Here is a 25,032-nt window from a genome sequence, read left to right as displayed (position 1 = left end):
GGGATCGCTAAACAAACTGTGGTTTGGTAGCTTGGTAGAATTATAAGGAAATATTATTGTAGTATAAGAAATGACGAAGAAGAGGATGATTAAAAAAAAAAAACCTGGAAAGACTTTCTTGAACTGATGCAAAGTTGTGTTGTTCTTTTTCTTTTCACTAAAATATGATTGTTCCTTGGGGGAAGGTTTCTTAGCGAGCTTCTGGAGGCAGCCTTAGTTTCGGTTCAGATCAATAATCACCTCAAATTCAGCCAGCTGATGAAAGTTCAAATCTTTTATTTTCTCCTTCCAAGTCTTATCTCTTTCCTTGGGCCTAGTTAGCTTTCTTAGAGGCCTCTTTCCCTCCTTGGTTCCGAGAGCTCTTGCAGCTTGTCTTTTGTCACCTCCAGCTCCCTCTGAATCTTGGTTTTCTTTTTCACTGACTCCAGAAACTCCTTATATGTGATCTCTTAAAGGTGTGAATCCAAAGGTTGACTCCTCCTCTGAGAGATTGGGATTGTGGGAGTTGTAAACTTGGATATCTCCCGACTTGTGAACTCCAATGTATGAGCCAATGTGTGAATTCTCAAAGGTGTAAACTCAAGCACATAAGCACTGTTTCTCTCAATTCCACTGAGTTAACACTAGGATTCTAACACAAAGTGAAGTGAGCAGAAACAGAACATTGTACATAGTAACAACAATATTATACAATGAAGAATTATGGATTACTTTACTGTACTCACTTATAAAATGTCTAAGACAATCACAAAGGACTCATGATGAAACATACTAGTGGCACCAGAGAAAGAAGTAGTATTGTCTGAATACATATGGAAGCTTACTTATTTTTAATTTTTTAAATTTTTGTTATTTTACATAAAATGACTAATATGAAAATATTTTACATGATTGCATATGCATAACCTATATGAGATTGCTAACTGTCACAGGGAGAGGAGAAGAGAGGAAAAGAGGGAGCAATAGAATTCAGAACTCAGATATAAAATGTTAAAAAAAAATTTAACATGTAGTTAGGGAAAATATCATTTTAAATTTTAAAATGTTTGAAAAATAAAGTTCCAAGTATGTTCTGGGAAAACACGTGGGAATAGATTTTCATACCTTTTCAAAGAATAAGACCAATGTTAACCTGATTATGCTCTAAAATTTAGAAAGTGTGAGGTAAGGGAAGCACCAGGGCAGTTATGTCAAGTATGACTAGAGGAAGGCATAGATGTAGTACATGATGTGAAGCGACCATTAATTACTTAGACTAGGTCACAAGAGAGGATTTATGGGATGAAAGCAATAAATTTAGCAGAATATGACTTCTAATCTGAGAATTAGAGAACTGGTAAATATGAAGCCAGAGTGAAATAAAGATGGGGATATCAGTGAAACCAAAGGAAGACAAGAGGTAATGAAAGTCTAAATGCAGGTGATGGAAATAAAGTAGTAGGGAGACAACATGAGTAAGAAATATTGCAGGGATAAAATCAATTGTTATATTTTTCCTACAAGGGAATAAGACAAAAAATGTATAATTAATATCTCATCTCAAAGAGTTTAATCTGTAAACACTGTTTAAGGTTGAATTTAGTTGCACTTTTACTAATATTTCAAAGATGAGGTTATAATGACATCGAAGACCAATATGGAAAGTAAATAAAGAAAATAGAAAAAGGGAAATCCCATTATAGGTTCTTAGCACTATTTAAGAGAGTGTGTTTTTGAAGCATGATATGCTAAGTAGCTGAAACAAATAACTCTAAGGTTAGACAGAACCAGATTATCCATCAGCATCACCATAATGTCCTGGACCTTGTTGCCAGTTGCCCTGGTTCTGCTCTGCTCCAGCACCCTCTGCTCCCTGGGCTGTGATCTGACTCAGGACCTGAAGAAAGACTTCTCCCTTCTGAACCAAATGAGCACATTTTCCCTGCTGCCATGTCTGAAGGACAGAACCAACTTCAACTTCTCAAAGGAAGCCATGGAGGTCAGCCAGTTCCAGAGGGAAAATGCCACAGCCATTGTTCATGAAATGCTCCAACAGATCTTCACCATCTTTAGCCTGAATACCACTCCTGCTACTTGGAATCAGACCCTGCTCAGGCAACTTCTCATTGGACTGGATCATCAGCTGGACCAGCTGGAGCAGTGTCTTGGGCAGGAGGTGGAGTGGGAAGAGCCTTCCTTGGGAAGTGAGAACCCCAGAGGGGTCCTGAAGAGCTACTTTCAAGGGATAAGGGCATATCTGCAAGGCAAAAACTACAGCCACTGTGCCTGGGAGATGACCCGAGTGGAAATCAGGAGGATCTTTCTTTTCATGAGCAAATTCACAAGAGAATTTCAGGACTGAAGAAAAAGAAATAGACTCAGTTCTTCAAATACTTGACTGCTTCCTTAAAATTAGGCATTCAAATATTAGAAAGAATACTTTCCACAGAAACTAAAAAATTTGTGTTCACTAACTTGCTTAAAAACATAAGCTGCCATTTATGAACTGAAAGAGAATATTAGTATGAAGAACTCTCTCCAAAATACTTTATAATACTTATTTATTTATTTATTTATTTATTTATTTATATTATTTATTTAGTCAGTATATTTTTAATATTTTTTGTTCATGGAAGAAATAATTGTTTTTTGTGCTATTTATATTTAACCTACTATTTAATGTTATATTTCCCATAGAAATGCAATCTTTTAAAGAACTATATTTTATTAATAAAACTATTTTGCTACAAAACTTGTGGGGAAAAGGCTGATTTAACATACCGGAAAAAGGTCAAAGAAAATTATTCTCAAGAAAATATTTTAACAAACACATTTTTAAAATATGCTGAGCTCAAGTCATTATGTTTCTTCTTGGATATGTAGAAATGCAAAATGTCATAGTCAGTACCCTCAAAAGACTCTAAGGAGTGTAAAGGAAATATACAACTAATGCCTAAATGTTATTTAAAGATAGAAGTCTTAACTGATTGTGTCCAAATCCAGACTGAAACATACTTTTTTTATACTTCTTCTTTTTTCTTGAGAGTGGTTTTCTATGTTTTTTTTTCCACAACATTACTTTTATGGAAATGTTTTACACAACTTCACATACATCTTCTCAGTAGGGTGGTGTGGGGGAAAAGGGGAAGAATCTGAATCTCAAATTTTGAAAACAATTGCAAAAAACATTGTTTTACGTGTAATTGGTGAAAAGAAAAATTTTAAAGTTGCCTTAGAGACAAAGGTTTGCTCTTGGTAGATGGCACAATTTTGGAGTAATAGAAATAAGCGGCATAAAAATGCTATTTTGTTTACCTGAGGGATTCCCTTACTGGACTCATTCCCCAGTGAGAATATTAATAAGAAGATCATAGGCATATAAACCAAAATAAACTTTTTTGAAATACCTAAAACTTTGGAACCAAGTAGATGTCCATCAACAGGCAAATGGCTAAACAAATTATAGTACATGAATATAATGGAAGGTTATCGTATTATAAAGAAATATAAATATAATGAATACAAAAAGCATAGAACAATCTATATGACCTGATGTAAAGGGAAGTAAGGCAAGGCAAGGCAATGATTGCAACAATATAAACAGAGAAATCACATATACAAATCAAACATGTAGGTCACAAGCTTTTAAAAGAAAAATTATGAATCAAATGAAAAAATGTGAGATGACGTTTTTGCAGAAGTTGGTCACTATGGACTTTGAAAACAATATAAAAATAGCACATTGGTGCCAATAGGATGACATACAAAGATAAGGTATTTATAAGGGCACCCTACAACATCCAATAGCACCCTGAGGGTTTCTCATATTTACATTTCTCTAGGTAAAATCCATAGATGAAAAGTCTTTTTTTAAATTATGTACCATTTGGAGAGTAATTACTGAGCCCAATGTCATTTTATTTCAAATTGTTCTGGCAACACTGGAACACATTCTCACAAATTTGACTTCAGGGAAACTTGGTTGTCATTCAGGTAACAATCATAAATCACAGAATTAGAAAAGAGTTATGCAAGGAGGAACTTAAGAAATCATTACAGTTGAACTACTGAGTTCTTCAAACTTATGGTGGTGGTATCTTAGACATAGTTCAAAACCCATATATTGGAAGTCTATTATATATTGAAATTGTGCAAGTAGAAATGAATGATTCAATGAGATATCAAGAATTAATTCAAACAAACTGAAAACAATGAAAAAAAAGTAAAATGTTTCATGGGAAAACTGCTGTCATGAATAAGAATTGCAGGCAAAATAATGTCAAATTAACTCAATTGCCTGAAAGTCACAATTGATAGGAGGAACTGGACTGTAGCTTTCAAGAAATTATCAAGAAAAACTATCTTTATATCATGGAAACAGAGGGCAAGATAGACATTGAAAGAATCCACTAATCACTCAAAAAGAGATCCCAAAATAAAAAGTCCACAAAACATTATAGCCAAATTTCAAAACTATCTTGTCAAGGAAAAAATACTGCAAGTGGCTAAAAAGAAACTATTCTTATATCAGCAATCCACAATCTGGATTACACAGGATTTAGTAGCTATACTATTAAAAGATCTGACATCATGCAACATGAGCCTCAGTATTGCCTCAAAGAAGGAGTAACATAAACAATCAATTGAAAATAGAAATCTATTTTATCTGACAGGGAAAGAAGAATGAGGGAGATTAGGTAAAGGGGGAGGGACTGACAGAAGTTGAGGACCGATCAGAGGAGATGGAAGACTATAATGTCCAGACTAATTCCCTGGAGGGCCTCAGGATCAGCCAGAGTCAGGATAAATGAAAGTCTTTGGTCTTTAGGGGGAGAAGTGAAGGAGGCAGGCAAGCTGCCACATGTCTTGCCAAAGACCTATCCTGGATTCTGAGTTCAGAGTCTCCAGCCTCTCTCCTCCTTGTCCTGCCACCAAGTGACCCTGATCTCTCTTCCCCCCAGCCCTCCAATCCTTCCTAGGATTACCTCACAACCACCCATTCAGCCTGCACCAATCATGAGGAGGGCCATCATGTAAATATATATGCTAATAGAGCCCTTATCTTACATCGAATAGGTAATTAACCTTAAGTACTCTCTTGTCTGATTGAAGCACACCTTTTTCAGAATTTTAGCCCTCTATAGAAGACAAGCAAAACACTGGTGAAAATGGACTGGGAGGAAGAAAAGAGGGACAAATTGAAGGGAAAAAATAGGATGGAGGGAAATACACATTTGGTATTCATAATTGTGAAAGTCAATGGGTTAAACTCTCCCATAAAACAGAAGGGGATAGTAGAGTAGCTCAAAAACCAGTATCCCACAATTGACTAGAAACACAGTTGAACTAATGAAAATTACTTAGAGTAAAGGCAAGGGACTAGAGTAAAATCTATTATACTTTAGCAGAATTAAAAAAAAATTAGGGGTAATTGTGATCTCAAAGTCAAAGCAAAAATAGTTGTAATTGAAAGAGAAAAGCAAGGAAATTACATCTCGCAATGAATTAATGACCAAATAAAAGATAGAAAACATTATGAAATATAAAAGAGATCATTCTGATTTTACTGATGCTAAGTGAAAGTGAAAGCAGAATAAAGAAAACATTATACATAGTTTCAGCAGCATTATATTTTGACCAACTTTAAATGATTCAGCTCTTGGTTTCACAAAGGAAATTAATATCATTTTTGCCTCATCCTAGTTACTGAATGGGCATTGCCTCAGACAAATTGAGGATAGGGAAAGACCTTAGCTAAAAAGACCTAGGCCTCTCATTGCATCTGGGGATATCTCCAGTCTTGATCTATATCTTGCCACCAGAGCACCTGGCTCTGCAGGAGAAAGAGAAGCTGGTCCTTTGCACAGCCTTCCCTCACTTAAATCCAATTTACTTGCAGGCATGGCACAACCTCCCTGAGATCATGCTGTGCTTTGAGAGTTTGGACCAACAACCACATGTATATGGAAAGAATGGTACAGTTAATTTCAACACTGAATAAGGACTATCTAGAGTACCTTACTGGTGGCATGAATTTATACTTTATTTGGTAAATAATAATCCATAGTTAAGAAGTTATTTAAAGTATGCAAACAAACTTACTCATCATTTGCAAATTTTAAATACCATATAAATACTATTGAATTTATATTATTATTATTTACTTCATAAGAAAGGTAATATAAACATTATTTGGCCATGATGTAAAGCCTGGCAAGAATGAGAGCTGTATTTAGGGCCTACATCGGATAGCTGAGGGGGATTCTATGAAGTGTAAAAGTAATAGATAAATCACATATAGATGCACAGTCAATACCTGGAGGAAATGCCAATTTGGGCTATCAATAGAAACTTGAGTGTGTCATATCTTAGCTAGCAAGTGTCAAAGGAGAATCCATAATCCATAATCCATAAGGACTCTCCAGTCCTTGCCTTACTTTGCCTCAAGATAAGAACAAGAATATTATTTAATACAGGGAGAAATGGAGGTTATGATAGCTTAAATTATTTGCTTTGATTATAACTAATAATAATCTAACATGACTTAAAACTTGTAGGTCCAAATACATCCATCATTTTGATATGATATGTCATTCATATAATAATTTCTTACAGTAAATACTTGTATGCTATTAAATGCTAATAAAGTATCTCTTCGAAAAAGATACAACATACATTTAAATTTAATCTTCATTAGCCACATATTTTCCATCCCTTTCTTAAATCTAAGTAATCAACAAAGCAATAAAACAAACCCTGAATTGTAGTATATGCCTATTTCTAAAGAGCACATAACAATGCTGAAAATTTATGACAATGAGCTGGAATGAACAGGCTCTAGAATATCCTGGCTTGTGAAATACTTTATAAACAATGAATCCTCAAATCTGTGCCAGGGTAAGATAAGACACATTGATAGCAAATGCAAGAAATGGGACTTAAACCTGAATCTGTCCTATCTCTAAGACTAGCATCCTTTTCCGTTTTCCAAGTCATTTTCCCATGGTTGGCAATGGGAAACCACGGGGAGCATTTAAGTAAAAATATCAAAATTATACCAAAACAATATTACTCAGTTAGTTGTATGAAAGAGGGGTTGGATAGAGGATAACCTGGAGTCAGGAGAATAGATAGGACACACTTAAAGTAGCAATAAAAATCAGGAACCAAATTGGATTGTTGTTGTGCAAAGCACATCATAGAAGCTGACACAACAGAGTTGATTAATTAACTGCTTGCAGAGGGTAAAATAGAAAGGAATTATAAATGAGGGATGATAAATGAGAGGGGTGATTATTAAAAATATTAAAAACATTTCCCTCTCTTCTTGAGGTTTTTCAAATGAAGAAAGGTACTAGATCACAAAGGATATAGAATTTCTATTTGGAGTTTTTAATGTATCAAAATTCTATTTTCTGTACATCAAAAATTCCTCCAGGGAAAAAGAGATATGAAAAACCAGAAGAAAATTGAAACTATGTAAAACATATTGAAAAAAGAAGTAGAGAAAATGATTTCCCCTCTTATCATGTGAAGTAAATTTAGCTGGTTTAGCCATATGAACTAAATTTAATTAAACCCAGTGCAGTGAAATCAGCAATCCAGAGTTCCCAGAGAAACCCAAACTACAGGACCATGAATGAAGCAAGTAAAGTCTGGCAAAGAGAAGAGCTCTATTTGTGGGCTATGTCATATAGGTGGGGGGAATTCTTTGAAGTGTGAAGAGTGCAGAGAATTCACATATAATGTACAATCAATACCTGGAGCAAATGTCAAGATGGGTTATTTGTATGGGCATCTCACAACACCAATAAACTGCTGAGTTTCATATTTTAGCAAATGTCAAAGGGGAATCCATGGTACAGAGTCCTTCCTTACTCTGGCTCAATATGAGAAAAAGAATCTAACTCAAAACTGTCTCCCTGGACATCGAGTCTCATCAAACTTACTTAAGAGAAAAATTATTTCTCATTCAAGAATTAGGCATCAATCACAGAATAAGAGATTAGTGGAGCGAGGAGGGACTTGAGAAATAATTCCTGGTGAACCTTTGAATTCTCAAACTTGGGCATATTATGATATGTTAGTAGATTCAATTCAACAAGCTCATATAAAGTTTTTTTCCCTTTTTACAATTTAATTTTCTTTATGAATTTTGAGGCTCTACTACTTAGAATACATATGATTTAATAGCTTAATTTTTAAATGTAGTGCCTTTGTTTTTCTCTAATGATAATGATAATTTTGATTTTTACTTTTTTCTGAAAGCACTTGTCTTCAAGAGGATTGTGCTCTTTCCCATTAACTGTGCAATCTCATCTATGAGTCCAGATGTATGAGCATACTTTGGTATTTATACTGTCCTACAAGCAAGTTGTCCTCAGAAATTCATATATTCCTTATCATTGATCAGGAAGACATGTATGGAGGGAGGCATATTATTCTCTCAAAGAAGAGCCCTATTTGTAACAATTATTCCCAGAATAAACCAGTCACAAAGTCACTATCCTCTGTTGCAAGCAAGCTTTCTTTCCTTGTAGGAATGCTATTTAGTCACTAGATGAGCTATGGATTCCAATATGATTCAAGGCATAAGTATCTAGTTTAATTTGTTCATAATAGGCAAGAGCATGTAGGGTGGTAGTGATAGGTTGAAGAGGGAACATTTGAAGGATTAGCAATCTTTGGGGTTCCTTAATAAGGTTTTACCTCATCATACTTTCCTCCTTTATCTTAAAAATTCAGCTGTACTCTCTATATCTAGTGCTTAATTCCCCTTAGAGGAGTTCTTTGGGTCTGAAGAAAGAATTTTGTCCACATTGCTAATTAATCGTTGATTCTAATTTAGGATCTTCTGTTCTAATAGTTGTAGACTACATATAGGAACATAATGCCCAGGGAGGGATATTTTGTTATAAAAAAAAAAGTTGCAAGTATGCAAAGTACTGTTGGTAGATTTTTAAACTGATCCAACCATTCTGGAGAACAATTTGGAATTATACTCAAGGGGCTACAAAATGGGCATACTCTTTGATCCAGCAATACCACTGTTAGATCTCTGTGCCAAACAGATCATAAAAAGTGGTAGGGGAAGATCTGCTTGCACAGAAATATTTAGAGCAGCTCTTTTTATGGTGGATAAGAATTACAAATCAAAGTGATGCCTATCAATTGAGGAATGGCTAAACAAGCAGTGGTTGTGAATTGGTAGGATTATGAGGAAATATTGACAATGACAAACAAAATGATTTCAGACAAATCTGGAAAGTCATGAACTGAAGCAAAGTGAAGTGAGCAGAAATAGGAGAACATTGTACATAGTAACAGCAATATTATACAAAAAAAGAATTATGGATTATGCAACTATTCTCAGTAATACAATGATTTAAGACAATCCCAAAGGACTCATGATGAAACCTTTTATGACCACTAGAGAAAGAATTAATATTCTCTGAATACAAATGGAAGCACACTACTATTGAACTTTTTAAATTCTTTTTAATACAAAATGGCTAATATGAAAACATTGTCTATGATTACATTTGTATAACCTGTATCAGATTGCTTACTGTCACATGAAAGGGAGAAGAGAAGAAAGGAGGGAGGGATGGAATTTGGAAATCAAAGGGAAAAAAACCCAAAAATGTTCAATGTTAAAAATTATTTTTAAAAAATATCTTTTTAAAAAAAGTTCCAATTGTGTTCTTGGAAGGCTTGGGGGAATAGGTTGCCCTATTTTCAAGGGCATTTCCAAGATCAAGGATGATGTTGATCTGATTATGCTCTCAAATTTAGAAAGTATGAGCTGAGGTAAGAAAGACCAAAGAGGTTATACACATGACTAATAAAAAGGCAGCAGGACAGTTAAGTCAGGTATGGATTGAAGAAGACTTAAATATAGTACATGATATAAAACAACCATTAATCAGGAGGATTAGGCCACAGGGTGTGATTTATGGGAATGAAAGTGATAAGTTCAGCTGAATATGATTTCTACTCTGAGTATTACAGAATTAGTACTTAGGACACCAGAGTAAAGTAAACACAGGAATATCACTGAAAGCAAAGGAAGACAAGAGTTAATGAAGGCGTAAATGCAGATGGTGGCAATAAAGGAGTAGAGAAGAGAACATAAGAAACATTGAAAGAATAAAATTAATAGCATTTGGCAACTGACTATATAAATGTATAAGAACAAAGGATAGTTTACCTCTCAGACCTGTGGAGGAGGAAGGAATTTATGACCAAAGAGCTAGAGATCATTGCTGATCACAAAATAGAAAATTTTGATTATATCAAATTGAAAAGCTTTTGTTTTTTATTATAGCTTTTTATTTACAAATACATGCATAGGTAATTTTTCAGCATTGACAGTTGCAAATCCTTTTATTCCAACTTTTCCCCTCCTTTCTCCCACCCCTTCCCCCAGATGGCAGGTTGACCAATACATGTTAAATATGTTAAAGTATAAGTTAAATACAATAAGTATACATGTCCAAACATTTATTTTGCTGTATAAAAAGAGTCCGACTTTGAAGTAGTGTACAATTAGCCTGTGAAGGAAATCAAAAATGTAGGCAGACAAAAATATAGGGATTGGAATTCTATGTAATGGTTCATAGTCATCTCCCAGAGTTCTTTCACTGGGTGTAGCTGGTTCAGTTCATTACTGCTCTATTGGAACTGATTTGGTTCATCTCATTGCTGAGGATGGCCACGTTCATCAGAATTGATCATCATGTAGTATTGTTGTTGAAGTATATCATGATCTCTTGGCCCTGCTCGTTTCACTCAGTATCAGTTCATGTAAGTCTCTCCAGGCCTTTCTGAAATCATCTTGTTGGTCATTTCTTACAGAACAAAAATATTCCATAATATTCATACACCACAATATATTCAGCCATTCACCAATTGATGGGCATCCATTCAGTTTCCAGTTTCTGGCCACTACAAAGAGGGCTGCCACAAACATTCATGCACATACAGGTCTCTTTCCCTTTTTAAAAATCTCTTTGGGATATAAGCCCAGTAGTAATACTGCTGGGTCAAAAGGTATGCACAATTTGATAGCTTTTTGAGCATAGTTCCAAATTACTCTCCAGAATGGCTAGATGTATTCACAATTACACCAACAGTGTATCAGTGTCCCTGTTTTCCCACATCCCCTCCAACATTCCCTGTTATCTTTCCCTGTCATACTAGCCAGTCTGACAGGTGTGTAGTGGTATCTCAGAGTTGTCTAAATTTGGATTTCTCTGATTAATAATGACTTGGAGCATATTTTCATATGGCTAGAAATAGTTTCAATTTCTTCATCTGAAAATTGTTCATATCCTTTTGCCATTTATCAATTGAAGAATGGCTTGATTTCTTACAAATTAGAGTCAATTCTCTATATATTTTGGAAATGAGGCCTTTATCAGATCCTTTGACTGTAAAAATGTTTTCCTAGTTTATTACCTCCCTTCTACTCTTGTTTGCATTAGTTTTGTTTGTACAAAAACTTTTCAATTTGATATAATCAAATTTTTCTATTTTGTGATTAATAGTGATCTAGTTCTTCTTTGGTCATAAATTCCTGTTGGAATCCTTACAAAGTGTTAATTCATTAGAATTGATAGAGAAAATAATTATCTAATTTAGCATGGCTCAGTATGATTGATCTGATCCTACAAGGAGATGTTATTGGCCAGCACTTGAAACAAGATACTAAGTGGAATTGATGGAAGCAATGCTTATGTGCTTGGGTTTGCACCTTTAAGAGTTTACACATTAGAGCTCACACATTGGAGTTCATAAGTATGGGAGATACACAAAGTTAACTTTGTAACTTTGTGAATTCACACCTCTCATAATCCCACTCTTGGAGGAGGAGTCAACCTTTTACACCGAGCATAAAAAGAGCTTCAGTCAGTCAGTCAGAGTCAGTTCAGAAGAAGCCACGAGTCAGAGTTGAGCTAGAGCCAGAAGTCACTTAGGAAGATTGACAAAGTGAGAGTCAGTTTGGAAGATTGGCAGGAGTAGGGAAAGCTAACCAGATGCAAGGAAAGAGACAAGACTTGGAAGGAGAAAATAAACGTTTGGATTTTATCAGCTTGCTGTATGTGAAGTGATTATTACTTTGAATTGAAACTAAGGCTGCCTCCAGAAACTTCCCTAAGAAACCTGCTCCCAGAGAGAACGATTATATTTTAAAAAAGAAGAGAACACCACAAATTCCTTCCTCTTCCACAGGTCTGAGAGGTAAACTATCCTGTGTTCCTCTAATATATTTATAATCTCACTCTTTATCCCTAGATCATGAACCCATTTTGACTTTATCTTGATGTACAGTGTTAAGTGTGGGTCAAAGCCTAGTTTCTGCCATAATAATTTCCAATTTTCCCAGCAATTTTTGTCAAACAGTGAGTTTTTATCCCAAAAGCTGGGGTCTTTGGGTTTGTCAAACACTAGATTATTAAAGTTATTGGCTGTTTTGTCCTTTGAACCTAACCTATTTCATTGATCAACAAGTCTATTTTTTAGCCAATACCAAATGGTTTTGGTAACATCTGCTTTATAATATAATTTTAGATCTGGTACAGCTAGGCCACCTTCCTTTGAATTTTTTTTCATTAATTACCTTGAAATTCTTGATCTTTTGTTTTTCCATATGAACTTTATTGTTATTTTTTCTAGGTCATTAAAATAGTTTTTTGGGAGTCTGATTGGTATAGCACTAAATAAATAGATTACTTTAGGTAGTATTGTCATCTTTATTATATTGTTTGCTCGCCCAATCCAAGAGCATTTAATATTTTTCCAATTGGTTAGATCTGAGTTTATTTGTATGGAAAGAGTTTTGTAGTTTTGCTCATAAAGTTTCTGATTTTCCCTTGGTAGATAGATTCCTAAATATTTTGTACTGTCAGTAGTTACATTAAATGGAATTTCTCTTTGTAACTCTGACTGTTGGATTTTGTTAGTGATATATAAGAATGCTGATGACTTATGTGGGTTTATTTTGTATCCTGCAACCTTGCTAAAGGTGTGGGTTATTTCTAATAGCTTTTTAGTAGAATCTCTGGGGTTCTCTAAGTATACCATCATATCATCAGCAAAGAGTGATAGTTTGGTTTCCTCATTACCTTTGCTAATTCCTTTAATCTCTTTCTCAGTTCTTATTGCCAAAGCTAGCCTTTCTAATACAATACTGAATAGTAATGGTGATAATGGGCAACCTTGTTTCACTCCTGATCTTATTGGGAATGGTTGCAATTTATCCTCATTACACATGATGCTTATTCATGGTTTTATATAGATGCTACTAATTATTTTAAGGAAAAGTCCATTTATTCCTATACTCTCAAGTGTTTTTAATAGGAATGGATGTTGGATTTTATCAAATGCTTTTTCTGCATCTATTGAGATGATCATATGGTTTTTGTTACTTTGGTTATTAATATGGACAATTATACTGATAGTTTTCCTAATATTGAACCAGCCCTGCATTCCTGGTAAAAATCCTACTTGATCATGGTGTATTATCCTGGGGATCATTTTCTGTAGTATTTTTGCTAATATCTTATTTAAGATTTTAGCATCAATATTCATTAGGGAGATTGGTCTGTAATTTTCTTTCTCTATTTTCAACCTACCTGGTTTAGGTATCACTACCATGTCTGTGTCATAAAAGGAATTTGGTAGGATTCCTTCATTCCCTATGTTTTCAAATAGTTTATATAGCATTGGGGCTAATTGTTCTTTAAATGTTTGGTAGAATTTACATGTAAATCCATCTGGTCCTGGGGATTTTTTCTTAGGAAGTTGATTAATAGCTTGTTCTATTTCTTTTTCTGAAATGGGACTACTTAAACAATTTACTTCCTCCTCTGTTAATCTGGGAAGCCTATATTTTTGGAGGTAGTCATCCATTTCATTTAGGTTATCAAATTTATTGGCATAAAGTTGGGCAAAGTAACTCCTTATTATTGCTCTAATTTCTTCTTCATTGATGGAAAGTTCCCCCTTTTCATTTTTAAGACTAACAATTTGATTTTCCTCTTTCCTTTTTCTAATCAGATTTGCAAAGGTTTATCTATTTTATTGTTTTTTTCATAAAACCAACTCTTAGTTCTATTTATTAATTCAATAGTTTTTTTTACTTTCAATATTATTAATTTTTCCTTTTAATTTTAGAATTTCAAGCTTAGTATTTGATTGGGGGTTTTTAATTTGGTCTTTTTCTAGCTTTTTAAGTCGCAAGCACAGTTCATTGATCTTTTCTTTCTCTATTTTATTCAAGTAAGCCTCTAAAGATATAAAATTTCCCCTTATTACTGCTTTGCTGCATCCCATTCAGTTTTCTCCAAAGATCTATCATATCTAATTTTCCTAATATTCTATTTACCTCTTTAATTTCTTTCTTATTTATTTTGTGGTTTGATTTATCTAATTCTGAGAGTGTAAAATTGAGATCTCCCACTATTATAGTTTTGCTGTCTATTTCTTCTTGCCACTCTCTTAACTTCTCCTTTAGGAAGTTAGATGCTATACCACTTGGTACATTTAGTATTGATATAGTTTCATTGTCTATAGTAGCCTTTAGCAAGATATAGTTTCCTTCCTTATCTCTTTTGATTAGATCAATTTTTGCTTTCGCTTGATCTGAGATAAGGATGGCTACCCCTGCTTTTTTGACTTCACCTGAAGCATAATAGATTCTGCTCCAGCCTTTTACCTTTGCTCCGTATGTATCTCCCTGCTTTAAATGTGTTTCCTGTAAACAATATATTGTAGGGTTCTGACTTTTGATCCAGTCTGCTATCCGCCTCCGCTTTATGGGAGAGTTCATCCCATTCATATTTATGGTTAAAATTACTAATTCTGTATTTCCTGCCATCCTAATATCCCCAGATTATGCTTTTCTTTTTCTTGCTCCCCTTACCCCCTTCCCTAGTATTAAACTTATGGGTCCCACTTATGTCATGCAGCTCTCCCTCTTTAGGATCCCTCCCTCCTCCCTTTGAATCCGTTCCCCTTTCTTGTACCCTTCCCTTATTACTCTTTTTCTTTTTCCCTTTTCCTCTCCCACTTTTTAATGAAGTGAGAGAATATTCTCTGTAAAACAAATATGTCAATTATTTCCTCTTTGAGCCAACTCTGATGAGAGTAAGATTCACACAATGTTCCTCCCCCTCTCTAAGTTCCCTCAGATATGATAGGTTTCCTTTGCCTCATGGTGGGATGTAGTTTCCCTCTTTTTTTATCTCTGCTTTCCCCTTTTTCTGATGCTATCCCCTTTCCATTTCTACTTCCTTTTTTTAAATGTTGTATCAGTAAAACCAAATTATATATGTGATCTTTATGTATATCCATGACAGAAATACAGTTCTCAAGAGTTCCTTTTACCTTTTTTCTGCTTCTCTTGAGTTCTATGGTTGGAGATCAAATTTTTGTTTAGATCTGTTTTTTTCCTTAGATACAAATGGAATTCCTCTGTTTCATTAAATGTCCATCTTCTTCCATGGAAGAAAATGCTCAGCTTAGTTGGGTAGTTTATTCTTGGCTACATTCCAAGTTCTTTTGCCTTTCAGAGTATAACTCAAGAATTTCCTGCAGTAATGTTCAATGGTTGGATTCTTTCTCCTTTGCCTGCTCATTTTATTCATATTTTAAAAAATAAGAGCTGATTAATATAATCACCTTTAGTCCTATGGGAGAAGTGGTGGGGTAGAGAGATGGTGCCTTTGGCTTCAGAGGTCAACCTTTTGTTTTTCCCCTTTGGCATGGAACCTGAAATTAAGAACTCTACCCTCTTATAAGTGATCAGTATGGGAGCAGCTAGGTGACACAGTGGATAGAGCACCAGCCATGAAGTCAGGAAGACATAAGTTCGAATCTGGCCTTATCTAGACACTTAACACTTCCTAGCTGTGTGACCTTGGGCAAGTCACTTAACCCCAATTGCCTCAGGAAAAAAAAAAAGTGGCCATATCAGCATTATTCCTGTCCCACTGCTCTACAATCCCCCAGGGAGTGCTGGTTCCTTCTCATCTAAGACCTTTCTCAGTAGCACAGATAGGGGTTCTCTCAATCTTCCCAGACTCAGAAGCCCAATTCTACACCCTGTCTAAGAAGTGAAAGTTCCTATGGCCGGTCTGAGGCTACCTCCCTACCAATTAACCACAGGAAGCCCTGCTGCTTGTTTCAGGGGAACTAACATAGAGGAGTTTACATTTCACAGAGACGAAGCCTTTTTCTGTCAATATTTCCTCAGATCTTCTCTGATTGTCCCTGAATCAGTGTTCTGCCTGAACTCCTAATGTTTTTATTCATTCTGTTTGCCCCTAAGCACAACATTGGCTTGTTTGTGAGAGAAATCTGGAGTTCTTGGAATTTTTTGACCTAGTCCCTCATCTTTCCAGAATCCTTTCCATCCCTTTCTTAAATGTAGGTAATCAAGAAAGTAATAAAATTCTGTATCCCAAAGAGATCATAAAAAGAGGAAAGGATCTATACATATTAAAAAATGTTTATTGCAGCCTTTTTTGTAGTGGCAAGGAACTGGAAAGTGAGTGGATGCCCATCAGTTAGAAAATGGCTGAATAAATTACAGTATATGAATGTTGTGGAATATTATTGTTCTATAAGAAACGATCAGCAGGATGATTTCAGAAAGGCCTGGAGAGACTTACATGAATTGATGCTAAGTGAAATGAGCAGAACCATGAAATCATTGTACATGGTAACAAAACATGTGATGATCAACTGTGATGGACTTGGCTCTTTTCAGGAATGAGGTGATTCAGACCAATTTCAATAGACTGGTGATGGAGAGAGCCATCTACACCCAGAGAGAGGAGGGACTGAATGTGAATCACAATATAGTATTTTTACCTTTTGGGGATTGGTTATTTTTTTTTCTTTCTCATTTTTCTTCCTTTTTGATCTGATTGTTCTTGTGATAATTGTGGAAATATGTATAAAATAACTGCACATATTTAATATATATTGGATTGCTTGCTGTCCAGGAGAGGCGGGGAAAGGAATGGAGAAAGAAAAATTTGGGGTACAAGGTTTTGCAAAGGTAAATGTTGAAAACTATCTTTTCATATATTTTGAAAATAAAAAGCTATTATTTTAAAACAAAACAAAACAAAGCAACAAAATAAACTCTGCTGCTATATTGTTTGCCTATTTCTGATGTATGCATATTCATGTTGAAAATTTATGAAAATGGGCTGGTATGAAGAGGCTCCAGAATATTTAAGTTTGTGAAGCACTTTATCTACTTTATTTAATAAAATCCTCAATTCTGTAACAGGGTAACACAGGTCACACAGTGAACAAGAGCAAAAGATAGGATTTAAATTAGGGTCTCTCCTATTTCCAGTTGTATTATTCTTTTCACTTTTCCAAGTTATTTCCGTTCTAGTATTCATTTCCTCAGGTAGGCAACGGGAAGTCAATGGGAGTGTTTGAATAAGAGTGTCATGTTTAGGGGCAGCTAAGATGGTACAGTGGATAGAGCACCAAACCTGGAGTCAGGAGGACCTGAGTTCAAATCAAGCCTCAGACACTTACTACTTATAGCTGTGTGACCCTGGGCAAGTCATTTACTTCCTTCTCTCCCCCTCCCATAAAAAAAAAAAAAAAGTGTCATGATTATACCAATATAAAATTACCTAGTCAGTTTTAGGGAGGAAAGACTGGACACAGAAAAACTTGAAGAAAAAGTTAAAAATCAAATGGCTTTTGTAAGGGAAAAAATCATTATCTAAAAGAATGGTTATTATGTAAGCTGACACAAATTAAATGCAAGGCACACTATAGAGGCTGACAACAGAACTGGGGAATCAACTGCTTGCCGAAGGTGAATGACTCCACAAGGAACCAGGGATGTCACTGGCACTATTAACAAAATTAGAACAATTTCTCTTCCTTCTTGAGGTTTTTCAAATAAAGAAATGCAATAAATTTCAGAGAATATGAAATTGATGTTTAGAGTTTTTAAACATCAAAATTCCATTTTCTTTACTTCAAAAATTCCTCAAGGGTAAATGAGATGTGAGAACCAAAAGGAAACTGAACTCATGTCAAACATACTGAAAAAAGAAGTAGAGGAAGGAGTTTTCCTTCTATTCATGTAAAGTAAATTTAGCTGAGGTAATCCTAGTGATATCAGCAACTTAGGGTATCTAGAGAAACTCAAACTATAGGGTTATGATGTAAGTTAGGTCTGATGAGCAAAAGAGCTGTTTTTTGGGAGCTGGGTCAGAGAGCCGAGGGGGATTCTGTGCAAAGGGTACAGATAATTCACACATAGATGCACAATCAATAACTGGAGGAAATACCAAGATGGGTTATGTGTGAGGGTACCCCAAAACACCAATAGAATCCTGAGTGTCTCATGTTTTAGTAGATGTCAAAGGGGAATCCATGGGACAGAGCATTCCTGCCTTACTCAGCCCCATGAAGAGAGTAAGAATTGAGTTCAAAACTGTCTCTCAGGAAATGGAGTCTGACTTCACAAGAAACTTGCTTCTCATTCAGGGACCAGGCATACATCACAGAGTAAGAGAATACTGGAGCAAGTCGGGACTTGAAAAATAATTCCTGGTGAATCAGTGAATCCTCAAACTTAGACAAATTATGATTCAATTCAACAAGCTCATGTAAATGTCTTTTTTGCTATTCAATTAAATTTTCTAATATAAAGTATATATAAGGTTTAATTGGTTAATTTTTATGCTTCCATTAAGTATAGTGCCTTTGTGTTTCTCTAATAGTAATAATAATTATTATTTTTGCTATGTGTGCAAGCACTTGCCATCTAGGTGATTGTATACTTTCCTATTAACTTTGAAAGCTCAGCCAAGAGTCCATACATGTGAGCACACACACATAACCTACACACACACACACACACACACACACACACACACAATATATGGTTACACTATTCTGAAAGCCAGCTCTCTCCAGGAGCTCTCATGTCCCTTCTCATTGACCAGGATGTTATGTGGGGAAATATAGTATTCTGTTAGAGAAGGGACCCTGACTGCACACTATTATACGAATAAATCTATAAAAAAATCACTATCCCCTACTGCAACCAGACTTTCTTTCCCTGTGGGCATGCTATTTAGTCCCTAGATGATCCAAAACATAAACATGCACTACAATTCGTCCATACCAGACAAGGGAATGTAGAGTGGTGATGAAAAGTTGAAGAGTGAACACTTTAAGGCTTAGCAGCCTCTGGGGTTCATCCATAAGGATTTCATTCATTAGGTTGCTTTCCTGTTTTGTCTTATAAATCCACTTGTAATTGTTCTATATCTAGTACCTAATTCCTCTTGGAAGATCTTATTGGGCCTGGAGAAAGGATGTTGTTCACACTGTTGATTAATCCTTTAACCCTAATTTAGGATCTTCTGGATCCTAATATTTGAAGACAATATATTAAGTAAGTGCTAGCCAGGGAGAATTATTTTGTTATGAAAATTACAGTACAGTTGGTGGAGTGATTCCACCATGTGATTCAACCATTTGGGAGAATAATTTGTAACTATGTGCAATAAGTTATAAAACTTTGACCCAGAAATACTATTGCTATATCCCAAGTAAATCATAAAAAAGGAAAGACCAACTTGACAGAAATATTTATAGCAGCTTGTTCTATGGTAGCTAAGAACTGGAAATGAAGGGATAGCTATCTACTGGAGAATGGCTCAATGGGATATGTTATATGATTGTGATGAAGTATTATTTTGCTATAAAAAGTGAAAAGCAATATTATTTCAGAAAAAACAGAAAAAACTTATATGAACTGATGAAAAGTGAAGTGAACAGAATCAGGAGAACATTGGACATGGTAACAGCAATACTGTACAATAAAGAATTGTGGTTACCAATCAGACTACCAAAAAACTATTTTAATGACCTAGAAAAAATAACAACAAAGTTCATATGGAAAAACAAAAGGTCAAGAATTTCAAGGGAATTAATGAAAAAAAAATCAAATGATGGTGGCTTAGCTGTACCAGATCTAAAACTATATTATAGAGCAGCAGTTACCAAAACTATTTGGTATTGGCTAAGGAATAGATTAGTTGATCAGTGGAATAGATTAGGTTCAAGGGATAAAACAGTCAACAAATATAGCAACCTAGTCTTTGACAAACCCAAAGATCCCAGCTTTTGGGATAAGAACTTACTGTTTGATAAAAATTGCTGGGAAAATTGGAAACTAATATGGCAGAAACTAGGCATTGATCCATACTTAACGCCGTACACCAAGATAAGGTCAAAATGGGTTCATGACCTAGGCATAAAGAATGAAATTATTAATAAATTAGAGGAACACAGGATAGTTTACCTCTCAGACCTGTGGAAGGGGAAGGTCTTTATGACCAAAGCAGAACTAGAGATCATTACTGATCACAAAATAGAAAATTTCGATTATACCAAACTGAAAAGTTTTTGTACAAACAAAACTAATGCAGACAAGATTAGAAGGGAAGCAATAAACTGGGAAAATATTTTTACAGTCAAAGGTTCTGATAAAGGCCTCATTTCCAAAATATATAGAGAATTAACTCTAATTTATAAAAAATCAAGCCATTCTCCAATTGAAAAATGGTCAAAGGATATGAACAGACAATTCTCAGATGAAGAAATTGAAACTATTTCTAGTCATATGAAAAGATGCTCCAAGTCATTATTAATCAGAGAAATGCAAATTAAGACAACTCTAAGATACCTCTACACACCTGTCAGATTGGCTAAGATGACAGGAAAAAATAATGATGATTGTTGGAGGGGATGGGAGAAAACTGGGACATTGATGCATTGTTGGTGGAGTTGTGAACGAATCCAACCATTTTGGAGAGTAGTTTGGAACTATGCTCAAAAAGTTATCAAACTGTGCATACCCTTTGATCCAGCAGTGTTACTACTGGGATTATATCCCAAAGAGATTATAAAGAAGGGAAAGGGACCTGTATGTGCACGAATGTTTGTGGCAGCCCTTTTTGTAGTGGCTAGAAACTGGAAACTGAATGGATGTCCATCAGTTGGAGAATGGCTGAATAAATTGTGGTATATGAATATTATGGAATATTACTGTTCTGTAAGAAATGACCAACAGGATGATTTCAGAAAGGCCTGGAGAGACTTACACGAACTGATGCTGAGTGAAATGAGCAGGACCAGGAGATCATTATATACTTCAACAACAATACTATATGATGACCAGTTCTGATGGACCAGGCCATCCTCAGCAACGAGATCACAAATCATTTCTAATGGAGCAGTAATGAACTGAACCAGCTATACCCAGAAAAAGAACTCTGGGAGATGACTAAAAACCATTACATTGAATTCCCAATCCCTATATTTATGCACACCTGCATTTTTGATTTCCTTCACAAGCTAATTGTACAATAATTCAGAGTCTGATTCTTTTTGTACAGCAAAATAATGTTTTGGTCATGTATACTTATTGTGTATCTAAGTTATATTTTAATATATTTAACATCTACTGGTCATCCTGCCATTTAGGGGAGGGGGTAGGGGGGGTAAGAGGTGAAAAATTGGAACAAGAGGTTTGGCAATTGTTAATGCTGTAAAGTTACCCATATATATATATATATCCTGTAAATAAAAGGCTATTAAATAAAAAAAAAAAAAAGAATTGTGGTTGACTTGGTTATTCTCAATGATCCACAACTATGCCAGGGGACTCATGATGATTATATGCTCTCTGCCTCCAGAAAAAGAACTGATAGATAGTTTCTGAACACATACAGAAGCATACTATCTTTTTAATTTTTATATGTTCTTATATAAAATGACCAACATGAAAATGTTTTACATTATTGCACATGTATAACTAATATAAGATTGCTCATAGTCTTTGGAAAAGCAAGGATAAGAAGGGAGGAAAAGACACAATTTGGAATTCAAAACTTTAAAAAATGTTAAAAATCATTTTAACATATCATTTGAAAAGTTATAAGGTATTCAGGGAAGTATTGGGAGAAGACACTGGCATATGATTTTCAAGAACAAGGACAGAAAAAATATATTCCTAATAAAATAGAAGGGCAATGAAATCAAGTAAGACTGGAAAAAGGTTTAGGTGTAGCATATTATATAAGACAACCATTAATCAGGAGGGCAAGGTCACAGGATGGGAATTTCAGGAATAAAAAGGTTAAGATCAGCAGAACAGAATTTCTACTTTGAGTACTGGAGAACTGGTAAATAGGAGGCCATAAAGTGAAGTAAAGATATCATTAAAACCAAAAGAAGACAAAACTTAATAAAGACCTAAATGCATCTGATAGCAATGGAGACAGTAGGAAGACAACAGGAGTAAGAAATATTTCAGGAATAAAATAATAATAATAAAATGATAATAAATAAATACTAGCATTTACCAAAGATTATGTGTCCTATAAGGGAATGAGACAAAAAAATGTAAAATAGGATGTCTCATCTCAGAGTTAAAACTGTAAACTTTAAGGTTTGAATTTGGTTGCAATTTTACAACTATTTCAAAGTTTTAAAATAACTACTTTAAAAACTTGCTGAATTCAATTCACTATGCTTCTTCTTGGATATACAGAAATGCAAAAAGTCATAGTTACTCTCCTCAGAAAAGAGTAACTGCAAAGGAAGCATACAACTAATGCTTAACTAAGTATATTCAAGGTAGGATGCCTTAGAGACAAGGGTTTTATTTTCTCTCCATCAAAAAGTTCTTAATGGTATAATGTATGTTAATTGCATTGAAAACAAAAGAAAGAATGAGTTTTTCCCCCTCTCTCTGGCCAAGAGGAAGAAATTCAGTTGAGAGAACCCCAGAATAGTTAGCTCAGCAACTCAAAGTGCCCACCAAAGCCAAAATACAGGGCCGTAATGTAAGTATAAGGCTTAGATTATAAGTAAGCAAAAGAACTATATTAAAAGACTAGAATGAATAGCCAAGGAAGACACCATAGACTGTGAAGAGTATGGAAAATTAATATTTTCATGCTCAATCACTATCTGACATACCAAGATAAGTTATTTGTATGGACATCCTACAACTTCTAGTAGCACCCTGAAGGTTTCACATGTTTGCAGTTCTCTAGGCAAAATCCACAGACTGAAAATCCTTCCCTTATTATGTACCATTTAGAGAGTAAAAACTGAGCCCAATCTCATTTAATTAAAGGCGTTCTAGTATCAGTTGAATGCAGTCTCACAAATCTGATTTTAGAGGAAACTTGGTTTTCATTTAGTTAAAACTGAACCATAAATTACAGAAACAGAGAAGAATTTAAGAAATCATTCCAGTTGAACTACTGAGTTCTTCAAATTCTTGACTTATAGTGATATATACTTAAACATAATTCTAAAAGTATATATTAGATATCTGTTATGTATAAGGTCTCTTCGGGATTTTCCCTCATTAGACTATGAGTTCCTTGAGAGTAGAGACTGTGGTTTATGTTCCTGAAAACAGTTTATAGTACATCTTAGGTACTTTATCAGTCATCTGAAATATATTTAATATGAATGTTAGTGAGAGGACAGCTTAGAAACAGCTTAGAAAATAAAACATTCATTTAAAAAGTAGAATTGGCCAGGTGGAAAAGGATATACAAAAAAAAAAAAAAACACTTGAGAAAAGAAGTCTTTAAAAAGTATAATTGGCCAAACAGAAAATAAAATACAAAAGCTAATTGACAAGCACAACTGCTAAATTGTTAGAATTGAGCAAGTGGAAGCTTGCTTACATAGAGATATAGAATATCTCTATAAGACATCAATCAAACTCAAAAGAATGAAAAATATGGAAGAAAATGAAAAAGATCTCATGGAAAAACAGCTTATCTGGAAATTAAGATGCAGAACAAAGAATGTCACATTAACTGGATTATCTGAAAGCCATAATAAAAAGGAGGACCTGGAAAGCAGTTTTCAAGAAATTATTAAGGAAAGGTGACCTGGTGAGATGGAAAGACAGGGCAAAATTGGCAATGAAAGAATTTACCAATCACCTCAAAAGAATAAAAAATATGGAAGAAAATGAAAAAGATCTCGTGGAAAAACAGCTTATCTGGAAATTAAGATGCAGAACAAAGAATGTCACACTAACTGGATTATCTGAAAGCCATAATAAAAAGGAGGACCTGGAAAGCAGTTTTCAAGAAATTATTAAGTAAAGGTGACCTGGTGAGCTGGAAAAGCAGGGCAAAATTGGCATTGAAAGAATTTACCAATCACCTCAGGAAAGAGATCCCAAAATAAAATCTCTAAGTAATGTTATAGTCAAATTTCAGAACTACTGGATCAAGGAAAAATATTGCAAGTGACCAGAAAGAACAAATTCATATACCAAGGAGCCACAATCTTAATTATGGAGGATCTAGTAGTTGCAACATTAAAAGATCAGAGGACACAGAACATGATATTCTGGAAAGGCAAAGCAGCAAGGGTCACTAAAAAGAATTACCTGTCTGGCTAAATTAAGTAGGAAAAATAGTCATTCAATGAAATAGAAAGATTTCAAATTTTCTTAAAGAGCAAACCATAATTAAGCCAAAAATCTAATCTCTAACATCAAGACCAAAGAGAAGCATAAATAGGTTAAAAAAAAGAAGAAGAAAAGAAAATAAAAGAAAACAAGGGATTCAACAGAGCTAAACTATTTACATCAGGATATGGGAAGACGATACTTGTAATTCTCAAAAATTGTATAAATAATAGTATAGCTAAAAAGAATATACCTAGAGAGAGGATATGGAGATAAGGGAATGACATGAAAATAATTAAGGATGAGAAAGGGCAGTATACTGCATACAGAAGGAAAGGAGAGGTTGAAGAGGGTAAATTATTTCACATGAAGAAATGCAAATTACCTATTGCAATGGAGAAGAGGAGGATGGGCAATGGACACCAAGTGAACCTGATTCTCAGCAGTATTGGCTCAAAGAGGGAATGATATATACATTCAGTAGAAAATGGAAATCTATTTTACCTTATGCAGAGATTAAGTAAAGGGTTGGAGGACAGAAG

General features: G+C 34.7%; 1 protein-coding gene across 1 annotated transcript; it reads left to right on the top strand.

The window, feature by feature from the left end:
- Nucleotides 1-1,090: 1,090 nt before the first annotated feature.
- LOC116420987 (interferon omega-1-like) lies at nt 1,091-2,372 on the top strand. The gene has a single exon (XM_031949288.1). The coding sequence runs from the start codon at nt 1,793-1,795 to the stop codon at nt 2,339-2,341; it is 549 nt and encodes a 182-aa protein (XP_031805148.1). The 5' UTR covers nt 1,091-1,792; the 3' UTR covers nt 2,342-2,372.
- Nucleotides 2,373-25,032: the final 22,660 nt, after the last annotated feature.

This window comes from Sarcophilus harrisii, chromosome 1 (assembly GCF_902635505.1).
Source record: "Sarcophilus harrisii chromosome 1, mSarHar1.11, whole genome shotgun sequence".
In the NCBI taxonomy this organism is placed as follows: Eukaryota; Metazoa; Chordata; class Mammalia; order Dasyuromorphia; family Dasyuridae; genus Sarcophilus; species Sarcophilus harrisii.
This window is presented reverse-complemented; position numbering and strand designations above follow the sequence as displayed.

Coding starts and splice junctions, on each gene's coding strand:
- LOC116420987 (XM_031949288.1), top strand. CDS start 1,793: ATGTCCTGGACCTTGTTGCCAGTTGCCCTGGTTCTGCTCTGCTCCAGC.